Source organism: Misgurnus anguillicaudatus, chromosome 22, assembly GCF_027580225.2.
Source record: "Misgurnus anguillicaudatus chromosome 22, ASM2758022v2, whole genome shotgun sequence".
Classification (NCBI taxonomy): domain Eukaryota; kingdom Metazoa; phylum Chordata; class Actinopteri; order Cypriniformes; family Cobitidae; genus Misgurnus; species Misgurnus anguillicaudatus.
The window spans coordinates 37,649,255-37,670,288 of NC_073358.2; the positions used below are offsets into that span (position 1 = coordinate 37,649,255).

The following is a 21,034-nucleotide window of genomic DNA, read 5'->3' on the forward strand; positions in this document are numbered from 1 at the left end:
GATATCATTTGTCCTTTTATCCTCTCTCACTCTGTCTGTCTCTCTCACTCTGTCTCTCTCACTCTCACTCTGTCTCTCTCTCTCTCTTTCTCTCTCTCTGCTTCTTATTTCACTCATGTCCACTTATATCATCTATTAATCAGGGTTGTAGGTCTGCAGCAGTACAACAGTGGGGGCTGCGGTTTGAATTAGTCGTGCCTGATTATCTCTTAGTGGAGTCAGCCAGAGTGGCACTGGTTGAATGTGTACGGTCACTCTAAACTACGCAAAAACCTGGTGACGCCTTTACTGGACGCAGTACTCAAAACAAGCAATAAAAAAAGAAAAAAAATGTCCAATCCTAGCACAGGGTTCATCCACCAAAAAAAGCGGGGATGACTGACAAGTCGTATGGCTTATCAATAACAAGAATCTGCAATCGACAGAACCACAAAATCCTGTGTGATTTTGTGACGCACTTTCTGACAATTCTTTTAAACGAAGAGTAAAGATGTCTGACCCCTAAGGTAAACTGGTCAGGGGGTGGATGTGGAGTTGAAATACTGAATTGGCTTAAGGCCAGGGGTATACCTTTTTTCTGCGTCCGGCTTGCGCGCGCTCGCGTCCCCGCAGCTTTCCAAGTATACTCCCCACGGCTAAACGCCGACACTATACGCAATACAAAGGTTAGATAAAGAAAAGTAACCGATCTACTATTGCAAACACAGTTTAGAATAAACAACAAGAAAACAAAGAACAGGAATCAAACATTAAGGTAACTAACATGCTCCACAGCCTTCTGTTCTTGGAAGAAGTAAAAATTAAAGAAGAAAACAATAGTGTGTGTGCAAATGCTGTCGATTTCCTTTGTATAATTGTTTGTAGTGAAGTGTCCTGTCTAAATATTTTCAAGCGCATGCGCTGTTGTACGCGGACTGTACACACAGTGTCCGCGCGGTCTCAAATTTTGGGCTGCACGCGGACGACCGCGGACCCTCCTGATGATGAAAATGACATCATGGGGACGGCGCGCATACGGGGACGTCCCTACTAGTATACCTTCGGCTTTAATCCTATGAAATTACTTTCGTAACGTGCACTTGACCGCAAGATGCACTTACATTACTTACTGATTTGTAAATGACCATTATTTATAAATGAGCGCCTACAAAAGTTACCATGATCTTATTTCGTTTTGATTTTGTAGAGAGCACTAAAACAAACCTTTTCATTAGTAAAATGTGTTACTAAAGGACTTCAGTTGGACTTAAATGCGATTTTCTCAATATTTAGATTTTTTCTAGCCTGGGTGCCAGCCGATCTTAGCCCCGCCCACCACATTTTGAAAAACGGGAAGATCTGTCTGGCGTTTTTCCGTTGAGGAGCTACTATGCGAGTCCCAAAACTGGCCGACTAATCAAATTGTGAGGGCGGGCTTTATACGATGATGGACAGATGATCAACACAGTAACATATCAACCACGTCACCAAAGAGCGCGTTTGTTCAATCTGTTTACAATGAAATGGCTGCCGCTGTAGAATTTTCAGATGTGTGGATTCTGACATTGAGTCTGTTCTAAAAGATATCGACAGAGCATTGATTTAAAAAGAGGAACAGAGAAACGCGATCAAGGCATTTGTTTATGTTTTCGCCGTCATTCCTACGGGATTCGGCAAAAGTTGGTCGCACTTATGGAGGACAAAGTTAAAGAACCAACTGAAATGGGTATCACGGCAATGCAACTCGGCGTGCACGACGATGGATGGATGGATATAATCAGCGGTCGTTGCCAGCTTATTTTCGGAAGCCCGGAATCATGGCTGCTGAATAAGTGGAGGGACATGCTAGGCTCCGATATTTTTCAAGCCAACGTAATGGGTAGCTGTCATCGTGGATGACATTGAGTATGACAACGTCAGGCTAGATTTTTTCACCATCAGATACCAGATTTTTTAATCGTTGTATCTTAGCAAAATATTGTCCCACACATTAATGGAAAGCTTATTTATTTAGCTTTTCGATGATGTATACATCTTAATTTCAAAAACTTTACCCTTATGACTTGTTGGTCCAGGGTCAAATATTATATTACGTCACTTCTTCCATGCTAGAGGGAGACATTTGCTTTTTTCATTTAAAACTTAACAAGATTACGACCAAACTATTATAAATTTTAACGAAAAAGCAGTTTATGTTATGTATATCGTCGCTGCCTGATGAAACTCACGTATGTCCAAAACAGTTACTTTTCAGAAAGTGAAAAAAACACCGCATATCAAAAGCAGTTGAATGTAGCGTTGTCATACTTGGTACGGCATATTTACATGTAACCATATTCTTGCCAGTGTCATGATATAATCCACATTTGACCAAAATTTAGCATATTTTACAGTAACTTTGATCGATACGCGTTCTTCCGATGATTAATTAGAATGGCCAAAGTCGCATTTCGTATTGACAGATGAATACGCTCAGTTTATTAAATGGCCTACGTCTTGGTTAAATACGCTTACTTTATTTAATATTAAGTATAAGTGTATTAAATGTCTCTTGCAAACCATTAAGGGACAATGAATCAATACACTGACATGGTAATGCTACTCAACAGGGGCGTCAGTTTGTGTTGAAAAGTGGTGGGGACAAAAGATCTTATAAAAACATTACTGCAGGACGGGAAAAATATTGAATAACGATTATCAAAAATGGGCATAGCGTAGGCCAGTCAACAACAAGAAAATACTCAGCATACATTTATAAACCCTCAACAATGTCGAATGCACACATCACACATAACAGTCCCTGCAACACCAGCTCAACCGAACAGTGCCAAAGCACCATACCGTAGAAAACAGCAGCGCGTTTAATAAATGATTACAATGAATTTCATTACATATGTACAAGAAAACACACCATAAGCATACAACACAACATATGTGACACTAGACCACAAAACCAGTCTTAAGCATCGCTTGATTTTTCAGAACATTTTAACCAAATGCTTTCAAAAAGTGGTGGGGACATCCCCAGCGTAAATATCACCAATGCTAGACAGATACTTTGTTTGCACAGTCCTACCGTAATTAAGTAACTCCTAGATGTTAGTCTGGCGTCCGGGGGAAACGTTTACCTCGAAGGAAAGTCATTGTCATGTTTAATCGGCTATATCCAGTGCTGAGGTTCGATGAAACTTTACGAGACCGGCAAGATGCTTCACAGGCAGAAGATATGCGGCGTGATTGACAGCTTTGACACCAAACGGGTACGTGAAAATCAGATGACATGATTTCACAAGTTTTCATTGGCTATTTAGGTATGTGACGCATACTGTATATGGAAATGAACCTGGACATTCAATCTGTCGAAAAATCTCAAAATCGGCAAAATGAACACGTGAGTTTCATCGGACAGCGACGATATGCTGTACTATCATTTGTTTTTGAGAAACATTTTTGTAATAATATATAATAGCAGAATATAAACAAATATATATACACAAAGAAATCAGCTGAATCCAATTTTATTTCTAAAATGTAATATTATTTGTTTTTTAACAATTATTTAGTTTATTGTTCACTTGCAGTTGCTTTAAAAGTGTTGGTTTTATCATGGTATCGCGCCTTGACGATCGCGCTTCCTTGATATGTTGACATTACTCTGAGTTTATGAACACTGGGTGTTAGTAACATAACAAAAAATAAACATAAAATAAATGACAGCCGTTTCCCCAGCACAACTCTCTCTATGCAGCGCTGATTTAAATCTGGCAGTACGTCACTATACTTTCGAAAATCTTACTTATGGGATACTGTACTCTCTGGGCCATAGAAAATAATCCCACATGTGGCACCATACCGCTCAAACGGTTAAAATGTGTATAGCTTGTGAAAGACACCTCCATTTGGCAGGTTTGACAAAATGTAAGGTTTTACTGAAGCAAGTAACACATTTTAATCTCTCTGTCTGTCTTTCTCTCTCCTAAGCCCTTTTAAGAAAGAGTAAAAGAAGATAGCTTTTTAATCTTTAGGCTTAATAGACCCACCGGGTCCATTTTAATAACATTATCAGATTACATGTACATAGTAAATGTCATGTTCAGAACTAAGAGAGATGATAAATTGGTATTGAATGGTTAATCATCAATGTGCATCTTTTACTCTCTTATACATATCTTATCACTGATCTCAAGCAGTTTACATTCTGATGAAATCTGAATATGATTAGGGGTTTGTCACTTTTCCACACATGTTGGGTGTTCTTGTAGCTCAACTAAAAGGATTAGCAGCACAAAGGTCATGGGATTGATCCCCAAGGAACTTACCTACTGATAAAAATATATCTGTAAGTAGCTTTGGATAAAAGCATTTGCCAAATGCATAAATGTCCTATATGTCTCAGCGTCTTTGCAGGATTTGTGTGTAATAATTATAAATTGATTGAATTTTGAGTCCGAGTTTGGATTAAAAAAGGCTGATATTTATACAGGGGATCGTGATGTGGCTGCCGATAATACGCCAGTTCCTCTCCGCAGTGACATCACAGTAATTTTTTTACTTTAAATAGTAATTTAATTTCTGCACAATCTCTATAAACAGATTCTGAAATATATGATACAAGTGGTAGTTTTCAGTGAATATCTATCTATGGTATCTGTCTTTTACATTCTCATTACCTTAATTTTTTGCCTTGTTGTGCATAGCATTTCTAACTGCAGTTATGAGTGCAGTTATATGAGGAATGACGGTGTTGTGCAGAGCTCTCAGATTGCATTGACTGGATGAATTATTCAGAGATTGAGTCTTAAAGCCCTGAAGTCTGTGTGGGACTGTCTGTCCCTCCGTTGGGCTGCGTAGTCTTTATTCTGATGGATGCTGTGAACCTGCTGTCAGTTTTCACAAAGCTCTTATGGGTGCTTCTCAATCCCTCATGCCCTCCAAAGATTCACAGACATAATCAGATGGAAATCAGAGTATGTTTTCTTGCAGCTTTAGGCTACTTTGTCTACGTGGTGTATGTGTAGAAAGATTAATTATTTAATCAGATGTGTCTAAAAAATTTTACACTGGTTTTGTCCGCCTCTTGCTTTAAAGTTTGGCCACATTTCAAAAGTCAGCAAGTCTGGTACGTAGTCTGTGTCTGTGCTTCTGTATCCACCTTTTTCTTGAACGCGGAAGTAAGTGATGTGACGCATTTCCTTTATGGTCCGAGACTTCCGGTTCAATATCCAGCCGGTAGAAAACAGTGTAGTGGGAGCACGCATAAAACATGATTTAAACAGTTAATATTTACTACACCTGCAATGTATGAACCAGTGTGAGAATGAAATTAAGAATATATGGCTTGATATATGAAGATATATTCAATAATTTTGTGTTGTTAATCGGAGGTGACTGGTCTTCAATGCCCAAATATAAAAGTACAGAGACAGTATCTTTACAATGGGAAAGTCAGTCGCGTGTTTGTACATGGAATTTACCAAAACTTTGTGTTTTCATGGGCTGGTTTAAAATGTCACAACTGTCCCTCTGGTGTGAAGTTTTTTTTAAACTGCAATTTTTAATGGACTTGTTTATGGCGACACGTCAAGCTTCACGCGATCCGACACCGTCAGCAGTATCTTTCTCATTCAACACATTGTAAGTTATTTGAACAAACCATAATAAACATATTAAACTATTACATGTATTGAGTATTGTTTTTGTTTTATGAAAATATTATTACATTGCTTCTTACGCACTAGGTGGAGACATGAGCTTAATTATTTGCTTACTTTTTTAAATATTTGCTTTTTCATAACAAAAAAGTACGCACAAACACATTACGAACTATTATAAACATTAACTAAGCAGATTGTGTCGTATATATTCTGTACTGTAATCACAGTTTTGTAATTATATATAATAGCAAATCAGCATATTTTTATCAGCATAATAATAGTTGTTTTTAAACAATTATTGTATTTGTTGTTTACTGGCAGTTTCTATGAAAGGTACTGGATGGATTTGTAAATACAGATCATGAGTGCATGTGCGCCACATACACATTCAGTTCTTGTACATGGATTATGTTTAAAACAAATGTTTAAGAGAGATTTACTGCGTTTTTATTAGCTATTTTGGCAACCCCTAACTGCACAAATTATGTCGGTCTTCCTGGATTTGATAATAAACATTAAACAGCCAGTCAAAACGGCACACTTGTGTCCTTCGCAATAGACTACCATTAGCTTTAGTGGCTCACCGGATGTCATAAACAAGAAAGCTTAAAGATGGCGGTGCCCATATTTACGTCAAAAAACGGGTGGATAGGTTCAAAGGTCATGGGTTCGAACCAGGGAACACACATACTGATAAGAAAAAATTGTGTACCAGAGGAACTATAGTGTTGCCAGATCTTCCACGCAAAAAAGAAAAATACAATAATAAACCGAAATAAATCTGTACTGGCACTTTCTCACATTTAACAACACCAAAAACTTGATCGCTTCATGAGCCAAAAGCCATAAACAGTTAAGCACCACAACGGAATGGAAGTACAAAAAAGTATAAGCACGTTGCTATGGTTGCCTCCGCATTTTCGACGATCATTTAGATGATTCACTCCCGCATTTATTGTGGTTGTCACTTCCGAAAGTTTGCAGTGTGTACAAGTCCATAGACTCATTCAAATGTCATGTTGGTATTGGGGTCAGAGCCATTGTGACTTTTACATATTTAACATACCCACTCTCACATAAAGCCTTTGCAACATTTCAGCACCAATTATTCTGCCCTAAGAAAATGATTTCGTGTGCTGGTACACAAAGGCTAACAGAGGTCATTTTCATATAGAAGTCAGTAGCAAAATTTTTAATTGAAGACGTGGATTATAAGCTTGTATGTGCCTGATTTAGGCTTGCTATCATGCGTATTCTGTTTGTGATTTTATTACCCGAGACAGACATAGCACTTTGTTTTTCTCAAGCTGTCAGTGGGCATCTTGCATCCATTCAGTGAGCACTGCCTCAAAGGCATTTGCGCATGTTTGAAGTTCACATGCAGGCATACGGATTCTTGTACACGCACACACAGGAGCTGAACTCAACCTTTGGAAACACACAGAGGGACTTAAAAGAATGTAGAGAGACATGAAATGTCAAAAAAGAGATGATCAAAGACCAGCTATCCCTAATATTCTGAGCTGCGTATGCGCCTCCTTTGAAAGCTCTGGAAAAAGAGAGGCTTGTTTATTGTGTTTTGGTATCTGCGAACCTTCTGTTCCTAATGCAGTGTTAGTGCATTTTTACATCCACAGTGTGTCTGTAATCACTGTAGTAATGTGTTTTGTTTCTGGCTATCTCCTTGCAGGTAGCTGTGAAGAACAACATTGACGTTTTCTACTTCAGTTGCCAGTATCCCCTCAGCCTGCTATTCGTTGAGGATGGAAAGATGGGTGAGTGTGTCTGAGCACGTTGCACCCTGTACTTGCGTCCGTTCAGACGTAAGCAGGATCGCTTTAGACGGTTGTGATGTCAATCGTATAATTCTTTTTTTTTTTTTAAGCGTCATCGACGGCTTTGTGTGTAATGCTAATTTGATATAAACTTTCATCTGATCCTCAGACCGTCAGGTGTTCCTGGCCACCTGGAAGGACATTCCAAATGAAAACGAGTCACAGTTCCAAATCAAAGACATCCACCTTAACTCAGGTAACGGGAATACAGGCCACACACTAGTGAATTGGAAGAAAATGTGAATGTGAGATGGAAATGAAAAAAATATAAGCCTCGGGTCTCAAACTCAAACTGGCTTGGGGCCATTCTGAGATTGACATCTTGTCGGGCCACAGAGCTATTTTAATATAAAAACACAATATTTCTGTAAATATACAGTTTTTCTATTATTTAACATATATTAATACTTATAAAAATATAAACAGTGCTTTGTCTTTTTTATAGAGGGTTCCCACGGGTCCTTACAATCCTTGATAGTTTGTGAATCTGGGGGGGGGTCAAGGCCCTGGGAAGTTTTTGAAAATATACATAGATAGATACAGGTCTTTGAAAGTGCTTGAATCTATTTTATGCAAGTTTTCTGAAAAAAAAAATCCATATTATTCCCTGTGTAGTGTAGGATCTAGGGATGTAACGATTCAATCGCGATTCAATCGCGGTCCTCATTAAAAATGCCTGTCTGAAATCGATTCTGAATCGCAAGGCTGCGATTCTTTGTTTTATGCACAGCTTATGCCTGTATTACGGCATTTGGTCAGTAGGAAGTCCTTATCGATCTAAAATCATTATGAGTCAGAGTCGTTTATAACGTGCATTTAAAAAAGCAACACTCAAAATCATTCAAAATATTCTTTATTATCATGAAAATACCTGAAACAATTTGAAGAACAGCGTATAAATATTCCTGTGTAGACATTTCCTGGAATAGCGTTTGTAATGCTACTTCTTGTGTGGCACAAAGGGAGTTTCTGCATGAGAGCGCCCCCTGGCGTTCGGATGTGCCGGCTACTGAAATAAGCAAATAGAGTAGACAAATAAGCTCTCAAGTTATCTTTTTTGTGAGTTTCAATAACCCATAAGCACACTCTCCTGTCTCCGTCTGCTTCAGAAGACCAGTGGTGATCTGTTGGCATGTCTTTGTATAATTAATTTGGTGCAGGTGTTTAGGGAATGGTCTTGTTCCGCATGGGTGCTCGCATAAAAAAATTGTGAATTACACGGCCGTGACCATGCACACTGTTTTTCAGTTATATTACTAATGAATACACTGTTCCTGCCCTTTCTTTGGCTCTTTTTCTTTGGCTTTCTGTCTGTCTTTCTTTTTTCTTTCTTTCTTTTTTTCCCTTTCTTAAGTTTTTTTCTACTGCTATATGTGAATTTGCATCATCACAAATAATTGTACATGTTAGGTTGAGAATTGCAGTCTGATTTGAATCTGATGTAAGACTACTAACTTTCCCCTTTTTCTTTTTAATGAAATATTTTCATACAATGAAATTAGATGATGATTTATAAAGCACAATGTCTTTCTTTTCATGTCGTCTGAACCCATATTATAACTCATAATTATAATTGAGACCCAATTTCTGTGCTTGGTCCATAAAAAGAAAGAAGTCTAGCAAATGATGAAAGTTTAATCAATTTCTTTTCATCAATCAAAGTACTGACTGTTTTTTCATAATATGATGACGTGCATGTAGACATTCACGATGTAGTTGCCATAGAGACTCACTCAGATTCAATACATCTAAAAGTACAAGATGTGTATGTTTTTTATTAATGAGCAGTGTTGAGCTAGTTATTTAAAAAATATATATATATATTACTCATCACTAGTTAGTTCTTTTAAAAGTAATATTATTACTTCACTCATTACTCCCAGCCAACAATAATCAGTTACACTACTAATGAATTACATTTTACTTTTACATTAGACCCCTAAAAATTGGTAATTGCATATTTTTTGCAGTCTATTAATCCATGAAAGTTACAAATAAATTAAGAGTACAACTGGCTCAAACTATTTTTTTTTAAACAAATTGTGTAATTTAATAAAGCAGTAAAAAAATATATAGTTTTTTTACTGCTTTATTTAATTACTGAAGAGGTTTCAAAACGAAATAAATCAATTTTGACTAATTTTGGTAAAAACGTGTTTTCTATACCAAGAAAGTGACAAGATGAAAACCACTATTTTCACATAGCATCTTTAGGTTATAATAACATTCAAAATTATAATCCATAATTTGATTTTCAAAGATTTATTATAAAAACGGATTATTTTTCCTTCAAAATGCTATAAATCTATTGAATCAATATATAAATGTGCATTCTTATTTCCCATGTTATATTCATTTAGTTGACTAGTGGTATACACTGATTAAAAAAAAAACATTAATGGCATTAATCAAAACTAGGGATGCACCGATAGGATTTTTTTGGGCCGATACCGATACCGATTTAAACAGACAACTTCTGGCCGATACCGATGCCGATACCGATATTAAACACTTTACAACACTATACAGTTGTTCTATTAGCTAGTTTATTTCTGCATCAAATTATTTTTACTGAACATGGATAGTATCTAATTAACATTCAACTGACCAACATAATAAGAGGCACAAATTAAGCTAAAACAAATATAATAAGACAACATGACAACCTTCAAAGGTGGTTTTTGCTATTCAGCATTTCTTTTATTAACAACATTAACAATTTATTTTTACATATAATGGATTTCTTTAATAAACATAAATAATGCCAGTGCTATTTCTTTAAACAGAGTATAAATATTGCTACTTCAAAAAAAGTTGGACTTCTTGCCCCACTAAAGTGCAGTCTGTTTCTTTTATTGTTCAAGACATTTGAGTCAGCTCAACAAAGGTTTTCTGTCTGTGCTTAAGTATAGTGCACACTAGGGCTGGACCAGAATGTTCGAATATTCGTTCCGTTGGTTGACATTTGATTTTCAGTTTTGAGATTCGAATATATATATATTTTACACCGTTAATGCAGAGCTTTTGCCAAGCAGGAAGTGCGCTTCACGCTCCAGCTCTATAGGTGGCGCAGAGAGATCAACATCCATAGCCAACAGCCATCAAACGCAGCCAGTAGAAGAAGAGATCGCCTCAAACAGAAAGCGCCCTTCCTGCTTTGGCATTCACGCTAATAGTGTTGTAAATAACGTTCAGTTTCTTGCAAAAACGGATTGATTTGCTTCACAAGACGTCAATATGTCACACGGAGTTATGGGGGATTACTTTTGTATTAGATATATATGCTTAAAGTGGCGGATCGGTTGACTTGCATGACGGAGCACTGGGGTTTCTGCAAAATATCTTCTTTATTGGTTTACTGATGAAAAAACATATTGGATGGTGTAAGTGTTAGTAAATAAACTTGATTTTGAAAGTATGCTACCGTTTTATTACAGTTTGTTGAACTTCATTAATTCGTTCATTTATTTACGTTGTTTTATTTAAATGGCCTAAGTTACCCTTTACGTAATAAATAATTACTATGCTTCTAATTTCTGATACGGGAGTGTTTGTTTGTTAGAAAAATGTTAGGCTACCTTATTAAAAGTATTGCTGGTGTTTTGTTTCACTAATGCTGTTCTCGCAGCACGCGTGACAGGCACGCCGCTACATACACACACAGATTCCTGCCTTTATTAAAGAGAAAAATATGTTCAGCTCCTCCTTCCGAAGCTTTGAATATTTGATTTGATTTCTACTAGAGCTTCGAAGCTCAAATGGTATTCGGAACAGTCCTAGTGCACACCCAAACATTAAATCATTTTAATTGAACAACAGACATGCAAGTCATTGCCTTTATGCGGTTAATTAATAAACAATCGGTATCGGCCTTTCTCGTGCTATTGCCGATATGCCGATGGTTTCAAATTCATCAAAAATCGGCCGATAAATATCGGCGGCCGATGCATCGGTGCATCACTAATCAAAACACTTACTGTGTCATATTAAGAACACTGTCATTGCTGCGGTCATCCTTGCTGAACTTTTTTGACGGCGATTAGCTGTAAAATGTTTTGGTCCTGCTCGATTATTCATCGACTTTGCATAAAGTAATCAAGTTTTTCATAAGATCCTCTGGGGTCAATGTGTTACCTCCCCCCCCCAGTCACATTAGCTACAAGAGACAGACAGAGCGACAGGCTACCATTTATTTTCAATGGGAGTTGGCCGTTTGCCAGCGACAAGCGACGAGCTTGCCGCTGGGCGAGCAAGGCGGGGCCAAAATAGACAAGCAGGCTATTTTATGCAAATGCTGAGCGATGCGACAAAGCGAATGTCAATCGGAGTGAGGGAGCAGCGTGATGTAGGTCTGTGGTCGAGTCTGAGAAAATAATTCAAGATGGCGGAAAATGCGTTTTTATGTATATATCTGATAAGTTTGGCATTTTATCTCATATATTTTGTTACTTTTATCGAGAAATAAATACTTTAAATCCAAAAACACCGTTCTTGTAACTTAACAATACCTCTAAAGTGACTTTTGATACCGCTTTTAAAAACTAGCCATCAAGCGAGTACGTGTCGCTCGGTGTCGCTCACTTTTGTAGCTAATGTGACTGTAGGGTTAGCATGACAGAAGCCTGATCCTGTCATGTGAGAACAAGCAACAGCTGGCATTTTTCCTTTACCCGAGTGCCTTTCTTGTAAATTATTTGATTTTGATGGCTTAAGTTTCTTCCTTGCCACAGAAAACCACCACAGGTTTATCACTGCCATCAAAATAATTATTTGGTTTTTGTTTGTTGATCACAAAGTACAAAGTAGATGAGGAAAACTAGGATTCTGTGTGTATTCAACGCACTGCCATTGTTGTTTACAATGCTTGGAATGGTGCGCTGTGATTTGTTGAGCTGATTTGTTTCATTTATTGCAGAGAATGAGGAATACAGAGAAAAGATGACAGAATAGCTTGGCGGATATCGGATTTTGCGTACAATTAAGAATTAACTTTTAATACTGACCTGATACAATACTGATTTTTCTTCCTGCGTTGGTAACATTGTGACTAAAAGTAATTAGTAACCATTTTTGGGATGTAACTGTAATATTATAAAAAATGTGTAAATAGTAACACCACTAGTTACCAGAGAAAGTAATAAAATTACAGTAAGTGTCTACAAGTAACTAGTTACTGCCCAACACTGTTAACGAGTAATTTCTTTCAACTCAGACGCAGCCAGCAACAAGCTGCAGGGCAGTAATATCTTCACCATAGCCAAGAGAACAGTAGACGGGCAGGACATGCTGTACCAATCTGTGAAACTCACCAACGGCATCTGGCTGCTGGCCGAACTGCGCATGCAGACCGGCAACCCTAACTATACGGTAAGTGAAATTAAACAGAGAAATGAAGGATGTTGTAGAGCAAAGTACCACAAAACATACAGATCGATAAAACCAGGAGGATGCTAAAGACAATTGTGTGGCCACCTGTGAGCAAGTGTGTTTCACTGAAAAACACCCCTATTAGTTCCTTCTGAGTCATGGCGAAGAAACACGCCAGACAATGATCTGTATGTGGACGTATGAGTGAGAAAAAAGAAGAGGGTCAGAGGGGAAAACACTGTTGGAAGATCAAAGACTAGATCAATTTCAAAACACAGAGCTGCCTCACAAAGAGCCACACAAATAGCGCTCTTCACAGGAGACTACATTCAGAATTTAGAGTCTGTCGAGTCAACATGATGCAAATCTGAGTAGGATGTTAACACAGCATGCTTTGCTTTTGGGATTTGAGGATCATATTTAGGTTGCCTACCATGTGGGGCAGTCTTTCTGTCGAGGGTGCGCCAATAAGCTAAAAAGCTGCCAACCTAGACAATGACGTCCACACTCTTCCACCCCCACACTGAAAATACTGTTTAGGTATGCAGCTCATGAAGTTTCAAGATGCGGCTAATGATTGTGGGCAGAGGCACAGTTTAAGTGCTCCCGGGTGGATGAGATAAGGATTTTGAGGAACGGATGACAATCCTGTCAGTCCTTTCTCTCCTCACTCATTCTCTCATCCCTTTGATTTGAGCAATTGGCTGTCATCACAGAGTCCAATACGTTCATCTCTCTCATGTTTTCCTAAATAAAAATGTCATACTAAATTGTAGGAAACCAGTTCTTCTCTCAAATCTCTCATGTTCTTCATTCCCGGTGGAAAATTGGTTTACACTTGAGAATTTGGTGACAGAGATGATTAATATGTTTACTTGTTTTCCTCAGAGTTATCAGCATATACAGCTTTTTTTTTATCTGATCTGGCATAAGACTTAGCGTATTAGCATATTTATTGTGTTATTTCACCATCTTGCCCCCTACATTTAATCTGTTTTGCCTTTATGTTAGAATGTGTGTGCTTTTTTGTGTTGTTTTATTTTATTTTTTCTGTGTTTTTTGCTTATGTCTGTACTTGATGACATCACAATGCAGGATATTGAGGTTGGGATCCTTTAATATGTTTTTTGAATCTTAGTCGCACCTAAATTAAACCCTATACATCTTTTTCATTCTTTACTACCCTTGCACAATGACATTTCCATTATTTTTCATCACTTCTATCAAATATAAACAACAATATTCACTAATATCAAGCACATGATTGGTTGTAAGAGCAACTGTTTTGAATGACCATGCTAATTCGGGGACGACAAACTTTTTTGAGATGGCCAAAAAGCTACTAAACGCAACCTACATCAAAAATGCTTTTGTACTATATGTTATCAAAAATGTGCGTGTCAAATTTGCTTAGTCCTGCCATTAAGCCATTTAGAAATACCAGTTTTTAGTTTTTTTTTGTCTGATAAAATATGCTAATTTACAAGAAATTAAGATGGACTTAAGCCAGAAGTAGTCTCTTTTTTGCACAGTCAAACGAACAGCTGTGAAAAATAGTTTTTTTTGCCACAGAATCCAAGTACAGTGCGCGCGCAGTCTTCCAATGATTAAAATTGTCACGCCCACTGTACAAGGACCTAGTAAATTACCCGTATCACTTCATACCCGAACCTGACGTGCATAAATATTTTTTTAAAAAGAAAGACCCGACCCGAGATAAACCCAAAAAAATTCCCCCGTATTTCCACAGATCGGCTCCGCTGCGTTACGGCTCCGCACTCCGCCGTCCACCAATACCCACCAGTTCCGTATTTGTTGCAGAGCGGCTGCATGCTGAAGTGACGAGAACCCATGAGGTCTCGCAAATTCACGGGATGATCGTGCGATATCTAGTTGTCTCCGCCCATTATGACGTTAAATTATGACGTTTTGCTGGACCTGCCCAGATCACAACACGAGATCTCGCGAATTCAGGTATGATCACGCGATATAGTAATGGCTCCGTCCTGCGGAGCTGTCCATTATTCGGCAAAAATAGAAGCTCTGCGTATTTGATCCGGAGGGCTGCGGATGGCCGGTGCTGTGACGGATTCGGAACGCAGTCAATGGAAATACACACATTGACTTGAATGGAAACCGGTTGACTCCGCCTCCGTTCTGCAGCGGATCCGCAGCCGTTGCGCAGCCGGTGGAAATCCGGGGTTAGACTCAAGTACGACCTGAACTAGTGGCAATTTTTTAAAAACCCGACTGGAACCGAATGTAAATGGCACTGACGTGTGTGCATTCTGCAGACCCACACGCAGCTGTCAATCAGAAAGAAACTCTGGTGGCCTTGCAGCCAATTTGGCGAGCTGCTCCATTTATTTTACTTTGTTATCTGACGACGACACCAAGGTAACCGCTAAAATGTACATTTAAAATTAACTGACATGTCTGCCTCAACGAAAATTAACCTACCGCCAGCCACACAATGTCGCAAGCGCTCTTGGCAAACAGATGATAGGATTGAAAAGGACACTGACACACACACGCCAGAGATTTTGGGTCTTCTCAGGTCTGTTCGGCACAAACACGTTCATTTTAAATTACCCGAGACAAAGATGGCGCTATTATTGTACCTGACCCGTGTCCGAGGCACATGTGAAACATTTAGACCCGAACCCAGTTGGGTCTCGGGTCGGACCTCGGTTTTCGGAACTAAGTGGACCCGTGAAGACCTCTACAGGAACCTTCACGTACACATAAAAAAGCCACTATACTTTGGCCTTTAGCAGGTTTTGCGTCTGAACTCCTAGTGATTTCCTAACATCTAGTTTAATAGACCAAACAAAAATGCTACTTATGTTGACAGTCAGTGATCATCACGCATTTGAGATGGATAAAAGTATCCAAACTGCAGCTTTGACATTTTTCAGTGGATTATTATTTTTTTTTAATTCTGTGGATTTTGTTGTGAGCTTGTGACACAAGGGTGGGTAGTGCAAGGAGACACAGAAGTTGCGTTAATAGAAGTGCTTTCTGCATTTCAAGAGTAATCCAATTGGAATGGCCTTCTTCAAAGGAGTTGCTCCTTAAAGGATTGGTCCATTTTCTTGGAAACACATCCAGATTTGCTCACCACCATGCCGTCCAAAGTGTTGATGTCTTTCTTTGTTCAGTCGAGAAAAAATTGTGTTTTTTGAGTAAAACATTCCAGGATATTTCTTATTTTAATGGACTTTAATGGACCCCAACATTTATTAGTTTTAATGCAGTTTAAAATTGCAGTTTCAAAGATCTCAAATGAGGCATAAGGGTATTATCTGGTAGGGCGATTGTCATTTTTGGCAAGAAATATAAAAAATAAGCACTTTTAAACCACAACTTATCGTCTTCCTCCGGTCCTGTGACCCACCAGCGCGACCTCACATAATTGCGTAATGACGTAGAAAGGTCACATGTTACATATATGAAACGCACATTTGCGGCCCATTTTAAACAATAAACTGACACAAAGACATTTATTAGTATCATTCGACATACAACAATGTCAGAACGGTCCTCTTTCTCCACACTTGTAAACACTGGGGCGTAGTTTCACATACGTCATCTGTGACCTCTTGACGTAATGATGTATTACGTGAGGTCGTGCTGCCGCATGACAGGACCGAAGGAAGAAGAGAAGTGCTTGTTTTTTGTTTTTCTTGCCAAAATTGACAATCGTTTCGCTAGATGGGACCCTTTGGCCTCGTTTGAGATCGTTTAGAGTCGTTTGAAACTCCATTTTTAAACTGCATTAAAACTGTTAAGTATTGGGGTCCATTAAAATGAGAATCCTGGATTGTTTTCCTAAAAAAAAACATAATATCTTCTCGACTGAACAAAGAAACACATTGTCAGTTTGGATGACATGGTGGTGAGTAAATTATCTGGATTTTTTTGGGAAAATGGACTAATCCTTTAACAGTCATCTCACAGCACTTGCTCTTAATCCAGTCTCATCCCCAAACACACACATACACAGATGTGCATGGTTTGAATAATCTCTCTCAACAAATCCTTACACTAATAGCCACTTTAAAAAACAGGACTCAAAACTCTGAAAGAATGAAATGTACATGAATCACATCCGTTTTGTGCGTATCTGTCGTCATAGCACAATTTGTCTGAAAGGACAGAATAATATGGTAGGGTAGCAATTCCACGAACTTCCCTGCGATGTGTTGTGTTTTCTAAGTAACCAGTAATCTTTTCTTTAGATACAAAGCTCCACAATTTGTTCATTGTCCCTATGGCAACCAGGCGTCTAATGGCGCAGACTGTTTCCGCTCACGTCTGATAGCAGGAATATGTGAAGGCGTTCCTCCACAGCGCTCCACATGCAGCTCCCCGCTGCTTCCACCCTTCCCTTCATCCCAACATCTCATCCTTTTTCATTTCCTCGTCTGATTACACGCTTCTCCAAAATCCCAGCCCGGTGCTGCTTCTCCGTAGGTCTTCGAGCCGCACCATCCCCACTTATTTCTTTCTGTGGTTCATGCCCAACACCCACCTGTGCTGCATCACGCTTGTTTTTTAATCTCATTTCATCTCTAGAGGCAAATTATAGAACAATGCAACTGTTAATAAAAACGCCTCCAGATGGAGGAAGCTGATGCTACAAAGCGACTGTGTCATCACTTCGTTCTGCTTATAGCAGGACAAAATCTTCCAGTTCTGACAGAACTCGTCTTGTAGATTCAGGACTGCAGTTTCATTGCTAACATAGTTGTTCGGTTAATGGATTCATCCGTAATGATCACTTTTGTGTCAGGCGCTTGGTTGCTAATACTGTGGCGCCCGCCCACAATAAAATCCAGCCTGATATTCAGAGTTACGTATGAATTCGTACAAATTGAATCGTACAAAAATGTACGATTATCATAAAACACCTACTCCTTACCCCAACGTCATAGTGCGAACCCAACGTCATAAGCCACCTTGTACAAATCGCCATGAAATTGCATTGATGATCTCAGTAGCCCACAAATCCTATTATTTGTCGGGACAGTCGAACACTGTCCTTTCTGATTAGGACACAGTGTTAGGAGTCAATAACGTAGTGTGCAGGCACATGTTTGAATTTTTTATTTTACAAGATCCTGTCAGTAAAAAAGAGCTTATAGAAAGCTGCAGGGTGATCTCACAGAAACCCAGAGAGACTTTGAATTTAGAAAAGAAAAATCTCTCTTTCCCCCTTCTCTCTCTCTCCTGCTCACTTATGATGTCTTCTTATGCCAGAAGGAAGAAAATGTACCCACTGAATTTCTTATTATCCTTCTTATGATTGGCCATGAGAAAGTAGAACCAAAGTCTGCCATACGCTTACTTGAAGAAAGAGGGAAGCAGGTGTCGCAAGTAGCTCGAGGTCCCCACTCATGCCGACCTCTCCAAGCACAGTCGCTCCTCTGACAACAGCTCGGATTTGTTTTTCTGTTTCTCTGTATATATCAGATCCTTTGGGATTACTTTGAATTTAAATCATACCTGATCAGAAATAAACACGGCATGCTTATGATTTTGCTTAATAAAGAAACATTCCACTGTTTTTGAAAATGTTCTCATTTTCCAGCTCCCCTAGAGTTAAATCTCCAGGTCTGGCGCTACTACTTTTAGCATAGCTTAGCATAATCCATTGATTCTGATTAGCATCATACTCTGAAACATGGCTGCAGGAAGCCGAAAATAGTCCCAATAGCAGGGGAATATTTTCGGGCACTGCGTAATGTCGTTGCGCCTCCTGCAGCCGTGTTGTGGCCAAGTCCTTGATTATTATGCCAGAATGAGAGTTTAGTTCCTAGACATATCGGCCTAGAAAGTCAAATTTAGATTTTCCGTCTGTCTTAGTACACGATGTAACTACAGAAGAGTCAAGTTTTAAATAGAAAAAATATTGAAACTATTTTTGTGATTCAATTGATTGTGCTAAGCTATGCTGGAAGTGGTACCGCCAGACCCGGAAATCTGCTGAATGGGTTCCAAAACTGTAAAAAAAGGTGAGCTGGAAATGAGCATATTTTTTTTCAAAGTGGAGTGGTCCTTTAAATTTGGTGAGTTTTAATTTTCTTTTGGAAGGATGGAGCAGGGTAAGGGGCTGGACACACCTAAACATTTAAACGCGGCTGAAAACGCCTGGACAACGCCAAATGCCAGCTTTCTTCAGCTAAGCGTTTTGATAGCTCTGATACGTCAGCTGTGAGACGGTTGGTTGCTGTGATACTTGTCCCGCCCCTCCTCCACTGTGATTGGACGGTCGCGTGAGAACTGACATTGACGAGCGGAGCTTTTCATCAAAAGTTGAACATTTTTCAACTCTCGACGCTCAGCGCTGAGCGCGGGAAAAACCGCTGGGCGCCGATTTTCACCCCGAAGAAAACCGCTAGCTGCTGGCTTATTTGAAAAACGCTGAGCTTCCATTGGAAACAATTGAAAACATGCGCCGTAAAATCGTTGGTGTACACGCCCCCTAATTCAGCTTGTAGGTTTGGTGAAAGTTTACTTTTGATGAGACAAAGGTTAGTCAGCATCTTCGTCAGAAAGCTGGAGCTTGTAAAATGGCAGCAGAGTAGTTCATCTATATGACATTGTTGAAGGTATACTTGGTCAGTGATTGAGATTTATAATTGCGCACTGGGAGGGATTTAGTATCACTGATACTTTCTGGCTTTTTTCCAACACCTGTCTCACTTTAAAAAGAACTTTCAAGCATGCAAATCTTCTTAACAATTTTACAACCTTAAATCGATGTCTAAGCAAAAAGGATGTGCCTGTCAATGTTACAGAGATAACTGCGAATGCACCTCTCGCTAATTTTCTCTCTCCATGTCTTTCCTCAGCTGTCAGTAAGGTGCAGAGCACCGGATGTCTCTCAGTTTGTGTATCAGTGCTATGAGTTGGTGCTGAAGAACTGAAATGGATGGGAAACTGAAGAGGATGCCACAGCTACTGGGCATTGTTTGGGTGACTGAAACAGGACGGATGGCACCTAAATTTGATTGGACCAATTATGAGAACCACATTGTCTTGCGTTACCCTCAGACTGTGCTTTGCCCTTTGATTGGCTCATTCTTTATCATTTTGTCCATTCCCAACACCTCTTTTTCTCTTTTTCATCTATATAAAGCTTTAAAAAAACAAACACTCTCTCCTAAGATACAAAATTCTCTAAATTATAAAAATATAAAGTATATGCAGGTGTTTTTCTGTTTGCCTGTACTACGTAATTCATTCGCTGATGTGTATTTTAACACTTTTCATAGAGGGCAAACCTCTTGTGCAGAGGATCAAAGCCGTGTTAAAGCTGTAGACCTGTTTGATTTCATCGTTCATCCTGTGGCAGGAGGGTGTTTGGAGGGTTGAAGCTTCTCTTATGAGAAAAAAATTCAACTGTTTTTAGATTTGGCTTTCATATTTAGAGCATGGGTCTCTAGGTTTTGGCATACAGTTCAGCTCTTCATTTATTTATTTTCTTTTTTTAGTGAAAACCTTCTTATCCCGTGGTCTTGGGTGTATCCCCATGTCTTTTAAGGGAGCGCTGTGTGTTTCTCCAGAAGCACTACATTAATGCTGAGTAGATACCTCTGTCTGGTTTCAGTCATGTTTTGATATTCAGCTGGGTTAATATTATTCACTAGCCATTTTGTGTGCCGTGTGTCTGTTATGGGTTTTTTTGTGTAATATAAAATTTCTGCATGTTTTGTTTCCTCTTCTGTCCTCCCTCATTCCATGTTTAAGAGCGTGTATGCATATACAGAGGAAGATCTTGTACACTTAACAATGTAGTTACCTCTCATTCATGATAGAGATGTGTGAATGAAACTGCCTGATGTCCATGATGAAATTTCTTTTAAAACAGTTTTTTCCTAAACTGAATTTAAGGTTAGCAGCTTTGGGTTTGTATGAACTCTCTACCGTAATATAAAATACAGACCACCAGACAAAACACTGCTGACCTGACACATAGTACATTGTGTGTGTGTACATGAAGATGTTCTTGAATTATATTGATTATTGTTTTACTTTTAATCAGATATTTGTTCTTTCATTTATTCTGTATCTCTGTAATTAGTCATGGGGTGTCTACATTGAAATGTCTAGGAGAAACATGCTTTTTGTTGGTTTCTGTCATGATTACATCATCTGATCTGAAGAAAATAAAACAAGTCTATTATATACCGG

General features: G+C 38.8%; 1 protein-coding gene across 3 annotated transcripts in view; it reads left to right on the forward strand.

The window, feature by feature from the left end:
• The window catches only part of ap1b1 (adaptor related protein complex 1 subunit beta 1), a 49,330-nt gene extending 28,297 nt beyond the window's left edge, over positions 1-21,033 (forward strand). For all 3 annotated transcript variants that reach the window (XM_055199050.2, XM_055199047.2, XM_055199049.2), the window contains 4 exons: positions 7,324-7,408; positions 7,578-7,664; positions 12,681-12,835; positions 19,693-21,033. In XM_055199050.2, coding sequence (XP_055055025.1) covers positions 7,324-7,408; positions 7,578-7,664; positions 12,681-12,835; positions 19,693-19,767 — 402 coding nt within the window. In that variant the 3' untranslated portion in view covers positions 19,768-21,033. The remainder of the gene's footprint in view (positions 1-7,323; positions 7,409-7,577; positions 7,665-12,680; positions 12,836-19,692) is intronic.
• The last annotated feature ends 1 nt before the right edge of the window (position 21,034 follows it).